General features: G+C 40.1%; 2 protein-coding genes across 2 annotated transcripts; both read left to right on the top strand.

The window, feature by feature from the left end:
- Nucleotides 1-9,632: 9,632 nt before the first annotated feature.
- LOC146906873 (uncharacterized) lies at nucleotides 9,633-11,054 on the top strand. Its single transcript, XM_085728983.1, has one exon. The coding sequence runs from the start codon at nucleotides 9,633-9,635 to the stop codon at nucleotides 11,052-11,054; it is 1,422 nt and encodes a 473-aa protein (XP_085585109.1).
- Nucleotides 11,055-11,530: 476 nt separating this feature from the next.
- LOC146906872 (uncharacterized) lies at nucleotides 11,531-18,738 on the top strand. The gene is made up of 3 exons (XM_085728982.1): nucleotides 11,531-14,979; nucleotides 15,273-17,809; nucleotides 18,293-18,738. The coding sequence occupies exons 1-3, from the start codon at nucleotides 11,531-11,533 to the stop codon at nucleotides 18,736-18,738; spliced, it is 6,432 nt and encodes a 2,143-aa protein (XP_085585108.1).
- Nucleotides 18,739-19,544: the final 806 nt, after the last annotated feature.

Genomic DNA, 19,544 nt, shown 5'->3' with positions numbered 1-19,544 from the left:
TACATGAAATACATCGTGCAAACCCGACATAGCTGGAGGTAAAGCTAACTGGTAAGTGTTGGAACAAAATGTGTTTAACAATGAACCTTAAAGAGTTTTGATGATAACAAGGTATTAAAAATTGTAAATTGGACTAGCTAATATTTGTTCAAGCGTACAGGACCATAATTATAAAGTTACATCATCATTGGTTCTGAATGAGCAAATAAAGAGCAAAAGAAATGAAGCTTAGATGATTCTGAAGGCAAAGCGCTCCTGAAGTCAAGCTGCTCTTGAAGAAATACCGCTCCTGAAGTAAAGCTGCTCCTGAAGAATAATGCTTCTGAAGACAAGAGGTCCAGAAGCCACATCATCAGAAGCTGCGTCATCAGAAGCTGCAGAAGTCATATCATCAGAAGCTGCATCATCAGAAGCTGCCTCATCAGAAGCTATTTCACCAGAACCTGAATCTCAACTGGATTTGCAAAAGATTCAAGAATTGAAGAATTATCAATGCAAAAGCTGTCCATTGGATTCGAAAACACAAACAAAGGATTAATGGAATTTTGCAACGGTCATTTCAAAGGTGTTTGAAGGCTTGTGCTTGCATTTTGGACGAAAGCGTTGACATTGTACTTTGTACGAATTGTACAACCACGTTCTCCACTACTCTGTTTTGTGTCCACGCTTCAAGACAAGAAAACAGCTCCAGAATACGGTCTCGCCTGCATATATGTTCCTTTGGATAAGGAATGGATTTCAAATTGGTTCTTTATAGGACAACAACCAAATCAGGCAAAAGATCATTGGTGAAAGATCAAGCTTCAACTAACGACTCTTTGGTGTGCTGGCAATTTCACAACGTCTCTTTCACACCTTTATATAAAGGAGTGAAGACCTAGAGATTTGGTAATGCAAGAACGCTGAACGAAAGACTCACAAGATTTTCACAAGTACCAAACCTCTGCTAAAATTGTTCTGCATTCACTTAGAATTTCTGTGTCTCAAAGTCATATCTTAGAAATTCTTAAGTCCATTGAGTCTGTATCTGATTTGTATTGTGAGCACCTCTGATTGTATATCAAGTGTTCAACCTTAAACAATTTTCTGTGTAATTTTGTTTAGTTAGGAAGTCTCTTGCAGTTGTGCTTGAGCAGGAAGTCTCTTAATTGTGTTCTTGAGCAAAGGAAGTCTCTTGCTTGTGTGCTTGAGCATTGGAAGTCTCTTGCTTGTGTGCTTGAGCATTTGTAATCAGATATTACTCATAGTGAAATCTCCTTGGAAGTGCAAGGGGGACTGGACTACTTCCGGATTGTGGAAGGAACCAGTATAATTGCTTTGTGTCGTTCTTCTTCTCTCTCTCTGTTTTGTTCCGCTGCATTTAGATTCTGATTATCACTTCAGAAGCTGTCTCACCTAGCTTCTGATCAGTGTGTTCAGTTTTTAGGAGAAACGAAGATTTTTTCAAAACACAATTCAACCCCCCTTCTTGTGTTTTTCTCACCTTCAATTGGTATCTAGAGCCTTGGTCTGTTGTGTATCACTTAACCGTGCAACAGTCAAAGATCTGAGAAAAACATGTCTACTCCTCCTCCTACTGGTCCTAGTGATACTAGCTATAAACATGTCTCACATGATTATAGTGATAGTAAGAAAACCAGTGTTGGAAAAGTTCCAAAGTTCAATGGAGATGCTGAAGAGTTCTCTTGGTGGAAGACCAACTTTTACAGTTACATCATGAGCCTGGATGAAGAATTATGGGATATTCTGGAAGATGGTGTTGGTGATTTAGTCCTTGATGAAGAAGGAGCTGCTGTGGATAGAAAGAAACATACTCCAGAACTGAGGAAACTTTACAAGAAGCATCATATTATCAGAGGAGCCCTTGTCACTGCCATACCCAAAGCAGAGTATATGAAGATGAGTGACAAATCCACTGCTAAAGCTATGTTTGCTTCTCTCTGTTCAAATTATGAAGGGAGCAAGAAGGTCAAAGAAGCAAAGGCTCTCCTGCTTATACATCAGTATGAGTTATTCAAGATGAAGGATGATGAAACTATTGAGGAGATGTACTCAAGGTTTCAAACCTTAGTTTCTGGGCTACAGATTCTAAAGAAGAGCTATGTTGCTTCTGATCATGTAAGCAAGATACTCAGAAGCTTACCTGCCAGATGGAGACCAAAAGTGACTGCCATTGAGGAAGCTAAAGATTTAAACACTTTAAGTGTCGAAGATCTTGTTAGTTCTCTCAAAGTTCATGAGTTAAGTCTTAATGAACATGAGTCTACTAAGAAGAGTAAATCAATAGCTCTTCCATCCAAAGGCAAGTCATCAAAAGCTCTCAAAGTGATTGAATCTGAAGAGGAAGAACAGTCAAGTTCAGATTCTGAACCAGATGCTGCTGAAATGGCCATGCTCTCAAACAGACTTCAATATCTGGCCAAGAAGAACAGAAAGTTTCTCTCCAGAAGGGGTAACTCCAGAAGCTCAAAGAAAGAAGATCAGAAGGGATGCTTCAATTGTAAGAAGCCTGGACACTTCATTGCTGAATGCCCTGATCTTCAAAGAGAAAAGTCAAAGGACAAGTCAAAGAGGTCTACATTCAAACCAAGCAAACTCAAGAAGCAGATTAAGCAGAGTTTAATGGCAACCTGGGATGATTTGGGTAGTGAATCTGGATCTGATAAAGAGGAAGCTGATGAAGATGCAAAGGTAGCTGTTGGGTTGGTAGCAACAGCAACTTCAGAAGCTGGATCAGATTCAGACTCAGAAGATGAAAACGAGGTATATTCCAAAATTCCCAGAGATGAACTTGTTGAGTCACTTAAAGAACTTCTTACACATTTTGAAGTAAGAACCAATGAGTTGAAGGATTTAAAAGAAAAATATGCTGATTTGGTACAACAGCAAAAATCAACTCTATTGGATCTGAAAGCTTCTGAACAAGGACTTAGGGGCTTTGACTTCATGTGTAAAACATATGAAGATCAGCTCAGGTTCTTATGTCAGAAGCTACAAGAAAAGTGTAATGAAAAACCTTTAAGTAACCATGAAATTGCTCTTGAAGATTTTATTATATCTGGCATTGACAGAAGTAGAGTGGCTTCTATGATTTATAGCATTTACAAGAACAACGGCAGAGGAATTGGTTTTCCAGAAGTGAAACTTGAGAGAACCAATCTAAAATCTTGTTGTCAATGCATCAAGGAAGGTCTGAAAACATTCTTTGTACCAGAAGGGGCTGAGTTGGAAACTGTTGTTCAATCAGAACCTGAAGCTTCTAGTTCTAAGGCTAAAATTACTTCAAAGCCAAAGAACTCTAAGTCAAAGGCTATGATCAAATCTGATTCCAAGACTTCAAAGGTCAGGATCCTGAAAAGATCAGAACCTATTCCTCAGAGTCTGGTGAAACCAAAATCTGGGGTTCTGAAGTCTAAGTTTCAGAAGAAGATAGTTACTGCTTCTGAAGTACCAAAACCTAAGGTGATGGTTAATCAGAAGCAACCCAACTCACAGCACAAGGTACAAGAAGTGAAGAGTAAAGCCTTAAGTACTAACCTTCCAGGACCCATAGAACAATGGGTACCTAAATCTAAAAATGTCAATGATGCAGGTATGTCTAAGAGCAGTGCCAAAGCAAAGATCATGGTACCTAGACAGCGGTTGCTCAAGACACATGACAGGAGACAAGTCCATGTTCCTCAGCCTAACAATGAAAGAGGGAGGAAATGTGAAATTTGGAGGCAACCAGTCAGGCAAGATCATAGGTACAAGAACTATTGGTAATTCCTCTACCTCAATTAATAATGTATGGTTGGTAGATGGTCTTGAACATAACCTTTTGAGCATTAGTCAATTTTGTGATAATGGTTATGATGTGCTTTTTGAAAAACCCAACTGTACAGTAATCAACAAGAAAGACAAATCCATTGTGTTCAAGGGAAAGAGAGTTGACAATGTCTATAAAATCAATTTTTCTGAACTGGCTGATCAGAAGGTGGTCTGCCTACTATCAGTGAATGATAAGAAATGGATGTGGCACAGAAGGTTGGGACATGCTAACTGGAGGTTAATCTCTAAGCTTAGTAAGTTACAACTTGTGAAAGGGCTACCAGACATTGACTATCATTCAGATGCACTCTGTGGTGCATGTCAGAGAGGGAAAATTGTGAAATCATCTTTTAAAACCAAAGACATTGTTTCAACCTCAAGACCTTTAGAATTACTCCATATTGATTTATTTGGACCAGTGAGTACTGCATCCCTATATGGAAGTAGATATGGATTAGTCATTGTTGATGATTACAGCAGATGGACTTGGGTGAAATTCATAAAGAGTAAAGATGTTGCGTGTGATGTATTCAGTAGCTTCTGCACTCAAATTCAATCTGAAAAAGAATCAAAAATTTTGAAAGTCAGAAGTGATCATGGTGGAGAATTTGAAAATGAGCCATTTGAAGCTTTTTGTGAAAAACATGGAATTTTCCATGAGTTCTCTTCTCCTAGAACACCACAACAAAATGGGGTTGTAGAGAGAAAGAATAGAACTTTACAAGAAATGGCCAGAACCATGATTCATGAAAACAATTTACCAAAACATTTTTAGGCAGAAGCAGTGAATAGAGCATGCTATGTTCAAAACAGGATCTATATTAGACCTATTTTGGAGAAAACAGCATATGAACTCTTTAAAGGAAGAAAACCCAATATCTCTTACTTTCATCAATTTGGATGTACATGTTACATTCTGAACAACAAGCTCTACCTAAAGAAATTTGATGCCAAGGCCCAAAGAGGAATCTTTTTAGGTTACTCTGAAAGGTCAAAGGCATACAGAGTATATAATTCAGAAACACTTTGTGTTGAAGAATCTATGCACGTTAAATTTGATGACAAGGAGCTTGAAGATAAAACTTCAAAGCAAGGTGAAAGTTCTGCAGAGATACAGGTTCCTGAAGCTACTCCAGAACCTGATCAGATAGCTGAATCTGAAGATAGTCCAGAAGCTGAACCCACATCAGAAGCACAAGATGAAGCTGCTTCTGATGAAGCACAAGATGGCTCACATCAAGCTGATCCTCCCAGAAACACATTCAAACACAAGTCTTCACATCCTGAGGAGCTAATCATTGGAAACAAAGATAGTCCAAGAAGAACAAGATCACATTTCAGACAAGAAGAGTCAATGATTAGACTAATCTCAATGACTGAACCTACAACAGTTGATGAAGCACTTTCAGATGATGGATGGATCCTAGCTATGCAAGAAGAGTTGAATCAATTTCAAAGAAATGATGTGTGGGATCTGGTACCCAAACCTCAGCACAAGAACATTATTGGAACAAAATGGGTATTCAGAAACAAGCTGAATGAGCAAGGTGAAGTAACAAGAAACAAAGCCAGGCTTGTTGCACAAGGGTATAGTCAACAAGAAGGCATTGATTACACTGAAACGTTTGCTCCAGTTGCAAGATTGGAAGCAATCAGGTTACTTCTTTCCTATGCAGTTAATCATGGCATAATATTATATCAAATGGATGTCAAGAGTGCATTTCTAAATGGTGTCATAGAAGAAGAAGTGTATGTCAAGCAACCTCCTGGATTTGAGGATATTAAATATCCTGACCATGTTTTTAAACTGAAGAAATCACTATATGGCTTTGTCATACCCCAATTTTGGACCAGTCATTTCTTTTTCCAGTCGTTTTTAAAAAAAACATCAAACTCTTTTTCGCCCTATTTACTTAAAGTCATTTAGTCGGCTTTTTTTTTTAAATTTTGAGGCTTTATTTTACAGTTCGAAGTAAATTTCTTTTTGTCCAAGTTTCGTGTAATTTTGCGCGTCAGCTTTTTTAAAAAAATATTTTACACGCTCTTTTTAGTATTTAGCGTCCTATTTTTTATTTTAATTTCCTTTAAAAAGCTTTTAATTCAAAATTTCCTCTGTGTCTGTCTTTAAACCGCTTTAAAAGAATTTTGTTCGCGCGTTAAAACGCCGTGTTTATTTTAGTCCTTTTAGTCAAAATTTCGGCAGAGAGGTATTTTAAAATACCTCATTTAAGATAAAGTTTTTAGTCTTATTATCCTTTTATTATTATCATTAATTTATTATTATTATTACTATTATTTTTATATGGTTATTATTATCATTTTCATTTATTTTAAATTAGTTTTTCCTTTCAAAAAATTTAAGTCACGTAGGTGACTTTTGTTTGTATATCTATCTTTTATTTTATTTTATTATCAAGCTTTAGTCATTTTGAGTCCTTAGTTGTCTACGTGCCTTGTCCTTATTGGTCAATATGAAACTTGGTCCCCAATTTTCGTTTTTGTTGTGCTGGCACTTCTCATCAGAGTCAATTAGGGGCATTTTAGTCTTTTTCACCAGAGTCAGAAACCCTAGTCACACCAGTATAAATACTGCCATTTACTGCACTGCAGTCACCAATCATGAACACTGTGGACGCGTCAGAGAAATTGGCAGCCTCCAAAAATTTCATAAACACCAAAAAACTTTCTCTCTCCAAAATTCAAAATCAAATCATCCAAAAACTCACAAAAATCATGAACTCATGAAGAACATCATGAGCTCAAAAATCCAGTGAACATAAACTCACAAACACGTACCATTTTCGTTTCCTCTTTACATAGCAACAATCACTACAAGATCTGATTCCATCATAATCTCACATAAACGACTCCGAATCGGAATCAACGACAACTAGTGTACATCTCTGTTTCTTTTCGGATCAAGTACAAGCGGTAAACATTCCAAGCTCGGATTCAGGCGAAGCAAGGAGGAAGGAAGGAGCAGCGGCTTGAATTCGTTCTTATTTATTCTCATCTGAACCGTTTTCGCAAGAGGTAATCCTCCTCTCCTTTCTCTGTTTCCGTTCCGTGTTCATAACTTTGTGGTTTTCAAACAAAATTTTCGAAACTTTAGCTTTAGATCTAGGCTGAACCACTCAAGATCTGTAAAATCCAACTTCAAATTCGACATCAGCATGAAAAAGGATTTATGAAAAGCTAAAAAAATTTCGGAAAAAAGTGAAAAATAAATGCCGGCGGCGGCGCCGCCACCTTAGGGTGGTCGGCCGCCGCGCCGGCGATGTTATGCTGACCGGAGAAGAAGATGATTTTGCAGAGCTTCTCTCTCTAGTTCAACTTAGAGAGAGAAGTGTGTGTATGTTGTGATGTTTTTTTGTGAACTGTCCTTTATATAGTACCCGTTTTTTTATGCTCCTATGCATTAGATCTATGGTGTCCAGTACGCCTTCAGTATCTAGACCGTTGGATCTGAGATCCAACGGCCGATGATGATGATGTTAGATGGTCCAATGGTGCCTTGCACTTTATCTTGCGGTACACCTATGTTTTAAACCGTCAGATTTTTGATCTGACGGTCACTGTGGTGTTACTTTTATTTCTTTATTTTGTGTTGTTTTTTTTAGCACCGTTTGATTTATCTAGTGGCTATGATGCATTTTCTGTGATGCAATCTGGACCTTCTGATTCATCAGATGGTCCAGATCATTATTGCTTGAGCCAAGTTATTGACCCACCACTTGTGGATCCGGTTTGACCTATCCAGCTTTTTACGACCCGAACCGGCTCAGTTTTCTGTTTGGGCCTAGAGTATTTAAAAAACACTGTTGCCTTTACTTTTTACACTACTATTTTTACGTTTTATACCTCTATTTCATTTAAAATCCTCCTAAAAATCTCTAAAAATTTTATGTGTTTATTTTACTTTCTATTCATTGTTTTTTTTTACTGTTGATGTTATATTTTCACTTCATTACCATATTTCATAATTTCATATTTCACATTTCTTTCATGCATCTCTTTTTGTAATTTCTTTTCAATTAACATCGCCTCATTCGTTTTTTTAGCATTAATTTCCATGCTTTATTTTATTTTTATTCTTTGCTTTAAAGTTTTATACCATGCATATTGTTAATGTCTTGTCTTATATATATATATATATATATATATATATATATATATATATATATATATATATATATATATATATATATATGTGCACCTTGCTTTAATTCTTGCTTTGCTAGAATTTCCTCAACATTATTGCATTGCATTTTAGTGTTTGATGCTTTTAACTTTCTCATGCTTGCTTTAAATTTTGGTATCTATTCATTTTTTTCTATTGCAAAGCCCCATATTATTTAGTGTGTATAATTAGGGGAATGATGTAATTTGTTGTGGGCTTTGCATTTAGGAATGGTATGTAATAGCTTAGTAATTGCACACACCGACACAAGCACCGACACTACACCATTTTATCCATGCTTGCTTTACTTTTCGCATCGTTACGCCTATTTACCGTTAGTTTAGTAAAACCTTTTTCATTCCAAAAATTAAATAAGCAAAAGTCAAATTATTTTCATAACAAACCTTGGATCCAAATCCAAGTGATTTTCCCTTTATTTTCTTAATCAAATTCCTAATTGAATTTTAATTAAACTTAGACTCAATTTCTTAACTAAAATGAAACAACCTCACTTCTATTTTTATTTCTAGTGCCTTGAGGCCCCTCAATCTCCTTCTTGAAAACCATTTTTCAAAAATAATTAAAATCAACCCAACCCACAAAAATATTTTTATAAGAGTGAACTACGACGGTTTTGATCCCTTTAAGGGTACGTAGGCAGAGGCTTTAATCCTTTCAAATCGATCAAATAAAAATAACAAAAAACTCCTACTTCTTCTCCCTCCATTCTTTCATTTAGACTTTAAGCAAGAAATTTTCAAATAAAAAGTAAAGTTAGAAAGAGGTTCTCACGGAGTACCGTGAACGACGCGGGTGCCTAACACCTTCCCGCATCGTAACCGACCCCCGGATCCAAAAAGGGTTTTTCAATCTCTTTTTCCCTTCCCAAGAATAAAATCGAGCAAGTCCGGTAGATTGAAGGTTCAAGTCCAATCAATGGCTTGACACCCGAAAATCTTGGTCTACAAAAATGGCGACTTCACTGGGGATCCTACGCGGGTTAAGCCCACCTTTCTTTCTTTATTACTTTTGCTTTATCATTTGTATATACTTTGTAAATACTTTTACGTGAGTGGTGAGGCAAAGTCCTATACCCGGACTCGAGTGAAACATAAGATAGGGGTGGTAGACTCATAGTGGCATACCGAGAGTATTCTCGTGTCTTGTCACACGTGAGATAACCACACTTAGCGGAGGAGCTTAAAGTGATATATGTCGGCGGGTGTTGTCACGCTTAGACTCTATTGCTTTTAAGTCTCCGTTGAACGCTAAGGACCTTAGTAACCCTTAACCCATCTTGGCCTTTTTTAGGATGTAGTGCGGTGGCTAAGCCGGGTGATGTCTCGGTATTAGTCTACTTGCGATGCTACACTCGAACTAGACTTTCCTACGAACGTTATTGGACCGGGTGTTGTCACGGTATCCGATAAAGTTCTGTGGCGGTTGTAATTCGGGAACCTTGGTAGAACCCTTGTTACTTGTGCAATTGGAAACCATAGTTCTTACCAAATGGCGTTGTTGTCCCTAAATTGTATACTTTCCATGCATAATCATACATACATGCATCCATTCATAAATAGTTCTTTTCATCCAAAAAAAATCGAAGGACTTACGTAGAAGTTTTTTGTAAACATCGTAGGAAATGGAGGATTTAAGGAGAACTCATAGGTATGAATTCAAGAAACCGGATTTGGAGAGCTTAAGGAAGCTAGCTAGGAGATTAAGGGATCCAGATCATTTTCGAGGACGGTATGGTAATTTGATGGATATTCTCATGGAAAAGGTGGATGAGGGGCTCCTTAATACTTTGGTCCAGTTTTTTGATCCAGTTCATCATGGTTTTACATTCCCAGATTTTCAGCTTTTCCCTACTTTAGAGGAGTATTCTCATTGGGTCGGTTTACCCGTACTCAACCAAGTGCCATTTCAAAATCTTGAACTCACCCCTAAACAAATCCAAGCTCTCGCAAAAACCCTTCACCATGAAATAACCGATCTAAGGAAAAAGTTTGTCCCTAAAGCCGGTCTGCAATGCCTATCCTACGACTTCCTCTACCAAAAAGCCACCGATTGTCTTGATGGATTAAAAATTGACATTGACGCTTTTGAGTCCACCCTTGCTTTACTCATCTATGGTATTGTGCTCTTCCCAAATGTTAATGGCTTTGTCGATATGAATGCCATTCAAGTCTTTCTAACCCAAAACCCGGTTCCTGTTTTGCTTGCTGATACCTATGTTTCCATCCGCGAACGAACCGATAAAGGGAAAGGAACATTCCTTTGTTGTGCACCTCTACTCCACCTGTGGATTACCTCACACTTACCCCGCCCTAAGTTTAGACCAGAGCGTCTCCCTTGGTCTCAGAAGCTTATGACTCTTACCCCTAATGATGTAGTTTGGTTCAACCCAGTTTGTGACCCGGAGTTTATCATCAATAGTTGTGGAGTTTTCAACAATGTACCGCTTCTTGGTACACGGGGAGGAATTTGTTATAGTCCAGTGCTTGCTAGACGTCAGTTTGGATACCCTATGGAGATGAAACCTGTGTACCGCATCCTGGATAAGGAATTTTTCCTCTACAAAGAGGATAAGAAGAACCTAGGAGTACAATTTGAGAAGGCTTGGCATTCCATCATCAGGTTGGATAGGAACCAGTTAGGAAGGAAATCATCCATAACTCATGAAGACTATGTTCAATGGGTCATAAACCGAGCAAAAGAATTGAAGATGCCTTACCCTCGACAAAGGTATGTGTCTGCAACTACTCCCGCCATACCTATGCCTCTGCCCCCTGAGTCCTTGGAAGGGTACCAAAAGCAGTTAGATTTTGAAAGGCGTGAGAAAGCTGCCGTGGAAGGAAAGCTTCGCAAGAAAGGACAAGATTATGAGATAGTGTTGGATATCTTAGAGAAAGAAAATTGGGCAAACCACCAGCTGAAGGTTGAGAATGCCGAACTAAAGAGGATCATCAAAGAAAAGAACGCCATACTTGAGAGGGTTTCAGGGAGTAAGAAGAGGCGCATGGATATGTTTGCTGGCGCACATCCAGATTTCCCGGAGTAGGAGTTTGAGTTTCCCAGTTGCTTTTGTGTTATCTTTGAGGTTTTGCTTATGTACTTTGGAGCCTATCCCTTGGCTCAGTCTGTTTAGAAAGGGAGTTATCTTGTAGTATTTTTATATATTTGGAGTCTATCCCTTGACTCGGTCTGTTTAGAAAGGGATTTATCTTGTAGTATTTTATATTTGTAAGTTTATCCCTTGGCTTGGTTGTTAGAAAGGGAATTATCTTGTAGTACTTTTATCATTAATGTAATGTTTAAATTGTTATGATTACAAAATTACTTCTATAAGTCCTTCGATAAAACTGAAAAAGTGCATACTTTCGCATCTAGCATATCATGCATCATATGCATTCATAAAAGTGTCAAAATCAAGTCTCACACTTCACTCCTTTTCTGCCGCAGTAATTGAAAGTGGCCCGACGAATTCAATACAAGCCTACTCGCATTCATCACACAAGGGCTTACATTAAGAAGAAGATGGCAAATGCGGAACAGGAAAATGTTCAGCTCAGAGCAGATGTTAGTAATCTCAAGGCAGAATTAGAGAAGATGGCACTTATGATGGAAGTCCTGATGACTGAGAGAGAACATGCAGCGGTTTCCGAGCCAGCTCCTACTGTGGTCGCTTCTGCTGCACTTAATGGTACTTCACAGCCGATACCTGCTGTTGTTACATCTGCTGGGCCTACACAGCCTCTCATGGTGGGTTTCTCATCTGATGATATGAACAACCAGAATTTCCGTCCTCCTGGTCCTCATGGTGTTGCTTCCCAATACTACATGCCGCCCGGTTATCCATGGGGCATGCCACAAATGATCAATGACGGTGTTCGTCCTGGTGCTACGGAAATGCCATTTCCTTATGGTCAACAATCACCACCATTTGTTCAGCCTGGCCAGCCAATTCCTCAGGCTACTATGACTCAGGCAGGGCCTATTGTCCATGCGACCCAGCAAGAGGAAGAACAGGTTTATCACTCTGGTAGTGTAATGGGGGATGATCGAGTGGGTAACTTGGAAGAGAAGTTTGATGCAGTACAAAAAGAATTGAGGAGTATCAAGGGTAAGGAGGTATTCGGTCAAAGTGTGCATGATCTCTGCTTGGTTCCAAATGTGGTAATACCGCCTAAGTTTAAGACGCCGGTGTTTGAGAAGTATACAGGAGAAACTTGCCCGCAAATGCATTTAACCACGTATGTGAGAAAAATGACAGCTCATAGAGATAATGAACCTTTGCTTATTTATTGTTTCGAGGACAGTTTGGCTGGCCCCGCGCATACATGGTATATGAATTTGAAGAGTATTACCACTTTTGGGGAACTGGCCGACGCTTTCCTTCAGCAATATAAGTACAACTCCTATCTGGCACCTAATCGGAAAGAGCTGCAATCTATGACACAAGGGGAAAAGGAGTCATTCAAGGAATATGCTCAGCGTTTCATCCAGAAGTCTGCTCAGATCCGCCCAGCTCTGAATGAAAGAGAGTTATCTGATTTATTCTATGAAACTTTGAGCCCTTTTTACTCAGAGAAGATGGTGGCATGTGCTTCGCAAAAGTTCACTGACATGGTGGATACAGGGGTGCGTATCGAAGAGTGGGCCCGAAAAGGACACGTGTCTAAGGATAATGGTTCATCGAATGGTTCTTCGGGTGGCTCATCAAGTGGATCGTCTAATGGTAAAAAGTTTGGAAATGGGTATCCAAGGAAGAACACTCAAGAGGTCGGCATGGTGGCCCATGGCGGATCTCAGCCTGTATACCCAAACTACCCATATGTCGCCAATGTCGCACCACAAACGCCAACCCCACAAAACCCACCTCAACAACAACAACGTCCTCAAGCTCCTCCACCATACTATCCACCATTATACCAACAACCTTACCAACCATACAATCCTCAACCATTCTACCCATACCCATATTATCCTCCACCACCCTCACCACAACAACAACAACAACGTCCTCAAGCTCAACAGCAGCCTCGCCCTCCTAGAAATCAATTCCCTCCCATACCTATGCCATACAAGGATTTGTTGCCTTCTCTCCTTGCCAGAAATTTGGTGCAAACTAGGCCTCAGCCTCGCATGCAAAACCCTTTACCAGCCTGGTATCGTGCCGATCGCACCTGTGAATTCCATCAAGGGGCACCAGGGCATGATATTGAACATTGTCGCGCCCTTAAAGAAGAGGTCCAGAAGTTAATCAATGACAAAGAGCTAACCTTCGCGAACCCTGACCCTGTTGTTCCAAACAACCCTCTGCCGCCACATGGGCCTGCTGTCAATATGATTCAAGGAGACAACTATGTTCTCTATGCAAGTGATATCAAGACTCCTCTGGTCCCGATCCATGTAAAAATGTGTGAGGCCACCCTCTTCAGTCATAATCATGAGGCTTGTGTTGTATGTTCAGTGGATTCTCGCGGGTGTAAGCAAGTCCAGGACGATGTGCAGGGGTTACTGGACAGAAAAGAACTTGTTGTCACTAGAAAGGAGAAAGATAAGAATGTTTGTGTTGTTACTCCAGTTTTCAAGACTCGGGAGCCACTTGTGATAATGGTCAATCGTGCCAAACCAGCCAGTACTCCCCTGGTGATCTGCCCGCCAGAACAGTTGCCTTATTCATCTCAAAAAGCTGTGCCGTATAATTACGAATACTCCATTCTGGAAGATGGAAAAAAGGTACCCCTTGATTCGTCAGTCCATGTAGACAACATTGCGGAAAATAGCAAGATCTTGAGGAGTGGACGGGTGTTCCCGGTTGTTAATCAGAAGGAAGTCAGTGCTCCAGCCGAAGAACCAGTGAAAGGGCGAAATCTTGATAAGGGCAAAGCTATCAGACAGCCCAATGAGATTGTCTATGAAGATAGTGATGAGATCTTGAAACTAATCAAGAGGAGCGAGTATAAGGTAGTGGATCAGTTGCTACAAACTCCTGCCAAAATCTCTATAATGTCTCTCCTATCCAGCTCTGATGCCCACAGAGATGCCTTGAGGAAGGTGCTAGATCAAGCCTATGTGGAATATGATGTGACTCTGGGACAATTTGAAAGTATTGTGGGGAATGTGACTGCCTGCAACAATTTGAGCTTCAGTGACGAAGACCTCCCAGCGGAAGGAAAGAATCACAATCTGGCATTGCTTATCTCCGTCCTCTGCAAATCAGATTCTCTCTCTAACGTCTTGATAGATACTGGGTCCGCTTTAAATGTGATGCCTAAGTCCACGTTGGACCAGCTTTCATATCCAAAAGCTCTCTTGCAGCCCAGCACAGTGACGGTGAGAGCATTTGACGGAACTAGAAGGTCCGTATTTGGGGAAATAAAGTTGCCTATCTCAGTGGGCCCACATGAATTTGAAGTTAAATTCCAAGTTATGGAGATTCAGGCCTCTTTCAGTTGCCTCCTTGGCCGGCCTTGGATCCATGATGCTGGGGCAGTGACATCCACTCTCCACCAGAAGCTGAAGTTTATAAGTCATGGAAAGTTAATAACCGTAAGTGGTGAGACGGCCTTGTTGGTCAGTAATCTGTCGGCTTTCTCTTACATTGGGGGTAGTAGCTCAGAGGGGTCGTCATTCCAGGGTCTCTCCGTTGAAGGGAGTGCAAAGAAAGCTGAGACTAGTATGGCTTCTTTGAAGGACGCTCAGAGGGTTATTCAAGAAGGCAAGACTGAAGCGTGGGGTCAGTTGGTGGAGCTGCACGAGAACAAACGCAAAGAGGGAATTGGTTTCCCGAGTAGCAAGCCTGGGGCATTCAACCCTACTGGTTGTACTTTTTACAGTGCTGGTTTTATCAATGATCCACCGGAGACTAATACGATCATTGAGGATCAATCTGAAGAGGTGGCACCTATCTTCGTAACACCTGGGGGAGTCTGCTGCAATTGGATCGCTGTGGATGTTCCTTCTGTGATACCTCGCTTTAAGTAATATGTTTGTCTTTGTTTTTGTTTTTTCTTTAAGAAAACTCCTTTCGTCCTGCCCCAAACGAAAGTGAAACGTTGTAGGGCCTTATGTTTTGTTTCAAGTACTTTTGGGTTATTAATGAAATCGTCGTTTCTATCACGGCCTTTATTTTACTTTACTTTATTTTATTTTAGTGCTTTTTCTGGAAAAAATGGTAATACATAAAACCAAAGTTGTTTCTCTTTTTCTTTTAAAAATCAAACTCAAAGGTCCTGCATTTACTCATTTAAAATCAATCATAAATCATATGCAGGCTGAACATAAATGAGCCCGTTGATCACAGTAACCCTATGCTTCCTCCCAACTTTGAGGTTCCCGTATATGAGGCTATGGTAGAAGGTGATGAAGAGATTCCTGATGAGATTAGATGGATGTTGGAGCGAGAAGGAAAGGCTATTCAACCTCATCAGGAAGAGATAGAAATTGTCAATCTGGGTACAGAGGAAGACAAGAAAGAAATCAAGATAGGGGCATTGTTGGATGCCACGGTTAAGGAAAGAGTTATTGAGCTTCTCAGAGAGTATGCTGACATTTTCGCATGGTCATACAAGGATATGCCAGGGATAGATGCCGAAGTTGTGGAACATCGTCTGCCTTTGAAACCCGAGTGCCCTCCTGTTAAGCAGAAGTTGAGAAGATCTCATCCCGAGATGGCCCTCAAGATCAAGGAAGAAGTGCGAAAGCAGATTGACGCCGGTTTCCTAATCACATCTGAATACCCTCAATGGTTAGCCAATATAGTACCTGTTCCAAAGAAAGATGGTAAAGTCAGAATGTGTGTGGACTACCGAGATTTGAACAAAGCTAGCCCAAAAGATGATTTCCCTTTACCTCACATCGATGTATTGGTTGATAATACTGCTAAATGCAAAGTGTTCTCCTTCATGGATGGTTTCTCCGGGTATAATCAGATCAAGATGGCTCCTGAAGATAGAGAGAAGACATCTTTCATCACGCCATGGGGCGCTTTTTGCTATAAGGTGATGCCGTTCGGATTGATAAATGCTGGTGCCACTTACCAAAGGGGCATGACTAAGATTTTCCATGATATGATGCACAAAGAGGTCGAGGTTTATGTGGATGATATGATTGTCAAATCAAGTACTGAAGAAGAGCATGTTGAGTATTTATTGAAGATGTTTCAGCGGTTGAGAAAGTATAAGCTCCGTCTAAATCCCAATAAGTGTACTTTCGGCGTCAGATCCGGGAAACTTCTTGGTTTTATCGTTAGTCAGAAGGGTATTGAAGTAGATCCCGACAAAGTCAAAGCTATCAGAGAGATGCCTGTTCCAAAAACCGAGAAACAAGTCAGAGGTTTCCTTGGTAGGCTGAACTACATATCCCGATTCATTTCTCAGATGACCGCTACATGTGGGCCGATATTCAAGTTGCTTCGCAAGGATCAAGGGATTGTGTGGACAGATGAATGCCAAAAAGCCTTCGATAGTATCAAGGAGTATTTGTTAGAACCTCCAATCCTTGTCCCTCCAGTAGACGGAAGGCCTTTGATCATGTATTTGACTGTATTAGAAGATTCCATGGGTTGTGTACTTGGTCAGCAAGATGAAACTGGTAAGAAAGAGCATGCAATTTACTACTTAAGCAAGAAGTTCACTGATTGTGAGACTCGATACTCCGCGCTGGAGAAAACTTGTTGTGCCTTAGTCTGGGCTGCCCGGCGTCTCCGCCACTACATGATTAATCACACTACTTGGTTGATCTCCAGAATGGATCCCATCAAATACCTCTTCGAGAAGCCTGTTCTGAACGGAAGAATCTCTCGTTGGCAGATGTTATTGTCCGAGTATGATATTGTGTACCGCACTCAGAAAGCTATCAAAGGAAGTGCCATTGCTGATCATTTGGCCCATCAACCAATTGAAGATTACCAGCCTATCAAGTTTGACTTCCCAGATGAAGAGATCATGTATTTGAAGATGAAAGATTGTGATGAACCGTTGTTTGGTGAAGGTCTTGATCCTGAATCTGAATGGGGTTTGATATTTGATGGAGCTGTGAATGTCTATGGCAAAGGAATTGGGGCGATTCTCATCAAACCCAATGGCGAGCACATCCCTTTTACTGCAAGGTTACGTTTTGATTGTACAAATAACATTGCAGAGTATGAGGCTTGTATCATGGGTATTGAGGAAGCTATCGATTTGAGAATTAAGAAGATTAAGATATATGGTGATTCAGCTTTGGTGATTAACCAGATTAAGGGAAAGTGGGAAACCCATCATGACGGTTTGATACCTTACAGAGATTACGCCAGACGTCTGTTAACTTTCTTCAACAAAGTGGAATTGAACCACATTCCTAGGGAGGAGAATCAAATGGCAGATGCTTTAGCTACCTTATCCTCCATGATCAAGGTAAATTGCCCCAAAATGGTACCTTTGATTAGTGTCAAGTTCCTTGACAGGCCAGCTTATGTGTTTGCTGCTGAAGCAGTCTTTGATGACAAACCATGGTTTCACGATATCAAGGTTTTCCTTCAAACTCAAGAGTATCCGCCTGGGGCATCTCGCAAAGATAAGAGGACTCTAAGAAGATTGTCTGGTAACTTTTTCTTGAATAGAGATGTGTTGTACAAAAGGAATTTCGATGAGGTTTTGCTCAGATGTATAGATCGGCGTGAGGCAGATTTGTTAATGCATGAGATACATGAAGGCACGTTCGGGACTCACGCTAATGGCTATGCAATGGCTAAGAAGGCGTTGAGGGCAGGCTATTACTGGATAACGATGCATGCTGACTGTTATCACCATGCCAAGAAGTGTCACAAATGTCAGATTTATGCGGATAAGATCCATGTCCCGCCAACTTTGCTCAATGTTATCTCCTCCCCGTGGCCTTTCTCTATGTGGGGCATTGATATGATTGGTCGGATTGAACCAAAAGCTTCCAATGGACATCGTTTCATACTAGTGGCTATTGATTACTTCACCAAGTGGGTTGAAGCGGCATCTTATGCTAATGTGACCAAGCAAGTGGTGGTCCGATTCATCAAGAACAATATCATCTGCAGATATGGTGTCCCTAACAAGATTATCACAGATAATGGTACCAATCTGAATAACAAAATGATGAAGGAATTGTGCGAGGATTTCAAGATTGAACATCATAACTCCTCTCCTTATAGACCACAGATGAATGGTGCAGTTGAAGCTGCAAATAAGAACATCAAGAAGATTGTGCAAAAGATGGTGGTCACTTACAAGGACTGGCATGAAATGTTACCTTATGCTTTATATGGTTATCGTACCTCAGTGCGTACCTCGACAGGGGCAACCCCTTTCTCTCTGGTATATGGTATGGAGGCTGTACTCCCGGTGGAAGTTGAAATCCCATCTTTAAGAGTTTTGAAGGAAGCTGAATTGTCTGAAGCTGAGTGGTGTCAGGATAGGTATGATCAGTTGAATTTGATTGAAGAGAAGCGTATGACAGCTTTGTGTCGTGGACAGCTATATCAGTCAAGAATGAAACAGGCATTTGACAAGAGGGTGCATCCCCGCAAATTTAAAGAAGGAGACCTGGTGGTCAAGAGTATCAAGTCCTTTCAACCAGACCCAAGGGGCAAATGGACACCTAACTATGAAGGTCCCTATGTTGTCAAGAGAGCTTTCTCTGGTGGTGCTTTAATACTTACAAATATGGATGGAGAAGAGTTACCTCGTCCTGTGAATTCTGATGCAGTCAAGAAATACTTTGTCTAGAAAATATAAAACAGCTCGGTAGGTTGAAAACCCGAAAGGGCGGCCTAAACCAAAAGTGAGCAGCTCGGTAGGTTGAAAACCCGAAAGGGCGGCCTAAACCAAAAAAGAGCGTCTCGATGGATTGAAAACCCGAAAGGGCGGTCCATGCAAAAATTAGAGACAAAAAAAAAACAAAAAAAAAAAGAGAAGAATGTTTACCCTGATAGATTGAAAACCCGAAAGGGCGATCTATGCAAAAGTTAAGGGTTTATGACAAGTAACTGCATCAGACTAAGCATCACTCACTTGGGGCACCTTAGTTGTCAGAAGTTCTCCTATATCAGAGCATCATAGCAGTGGATTTCAAAGTTGTTAGGGAATATAGCGGTTATTGTGTTCAATGTACCTTCCATATATTAATTACCATTTTCCAAATTTTGTAATCCGTGGTGCCATGCCTTTGGCCGGTTACCATTTCTAATACATTAATTTGAGCCAGTGCTTTTATTTGGAATTCTTGTTTATTCTATGTGCAAAATTTCTTCCGTTTTTAATATTAGTACTTGAAACAAAAACTTTGAAAAATATTTTTTTTTTTTAAAAAAAAAAAAAAAAATTCATGTTTTCTTTGAAAAAATAAAAAATGACAAACATATTATCTTTACAATTATGTATCATAGAAGCATGTGTCAACATTCGATCTAAAAGCAGGTGGATACAACAATTGGACATAGTCATTGCTGAAAAAAAAAAAAGAGAAAAAGAAAAGGCTCGCTAAGTTGAAAACCTGAAAGGGCGACTTAGGCAAGAATGAGCGTCCTGGTGGA

Source organism: Medicago sativa, chromosome 7 (genome assembly GCF_051527215.1).
Source record: "Medicago sativa cultivar Bolivia chromosome 7, Bolivia_mono, whole genome shotgun sequence".
Taxonomy (NCBI): Eukaryota; Viridiplantae; Streptophyta; class Magnoliopsida; order Fabales; family Fabaceae; genus Medicago; species Medicago sativa.
The sequence above is the reverse complement of the archived record's forward strand: the minus strand, read 5'-3'. Positions and strand labels throughout refer to the sequence as shown.

Bases quoted from the DNA above. Each gene is read 5' to 3' on its own strand.
- LOC146906873 (XM_085728983.1), top strand. From the start codon at position 9,633: ATGGAGGATTTAAGGAGAACTCATAGGTATGAATTCAAGAAACCGGAT.
- LOC146906872 (XM_085728982.1), top strand. From the start codon at position 11,531: ATGGCAAATGCGGAACAGGAAAATGTTCAGCTCAGAGCAGATGTTAGT. The intron at 14,980-15,272 runs GTAATATGTTTG...AATCATATGCAG, and splicing joins TCTGTGATACCTCGCTTTAA to GCTGAACATAAATGAGCCCG. The intron at 17,810-18,292 runs GTCAGATTTATG...ATCGTACCTCAG, and splicing joins TGCCAAGAAGTGTCACAAAT to TGCGTACCTCGACAGGGGCA.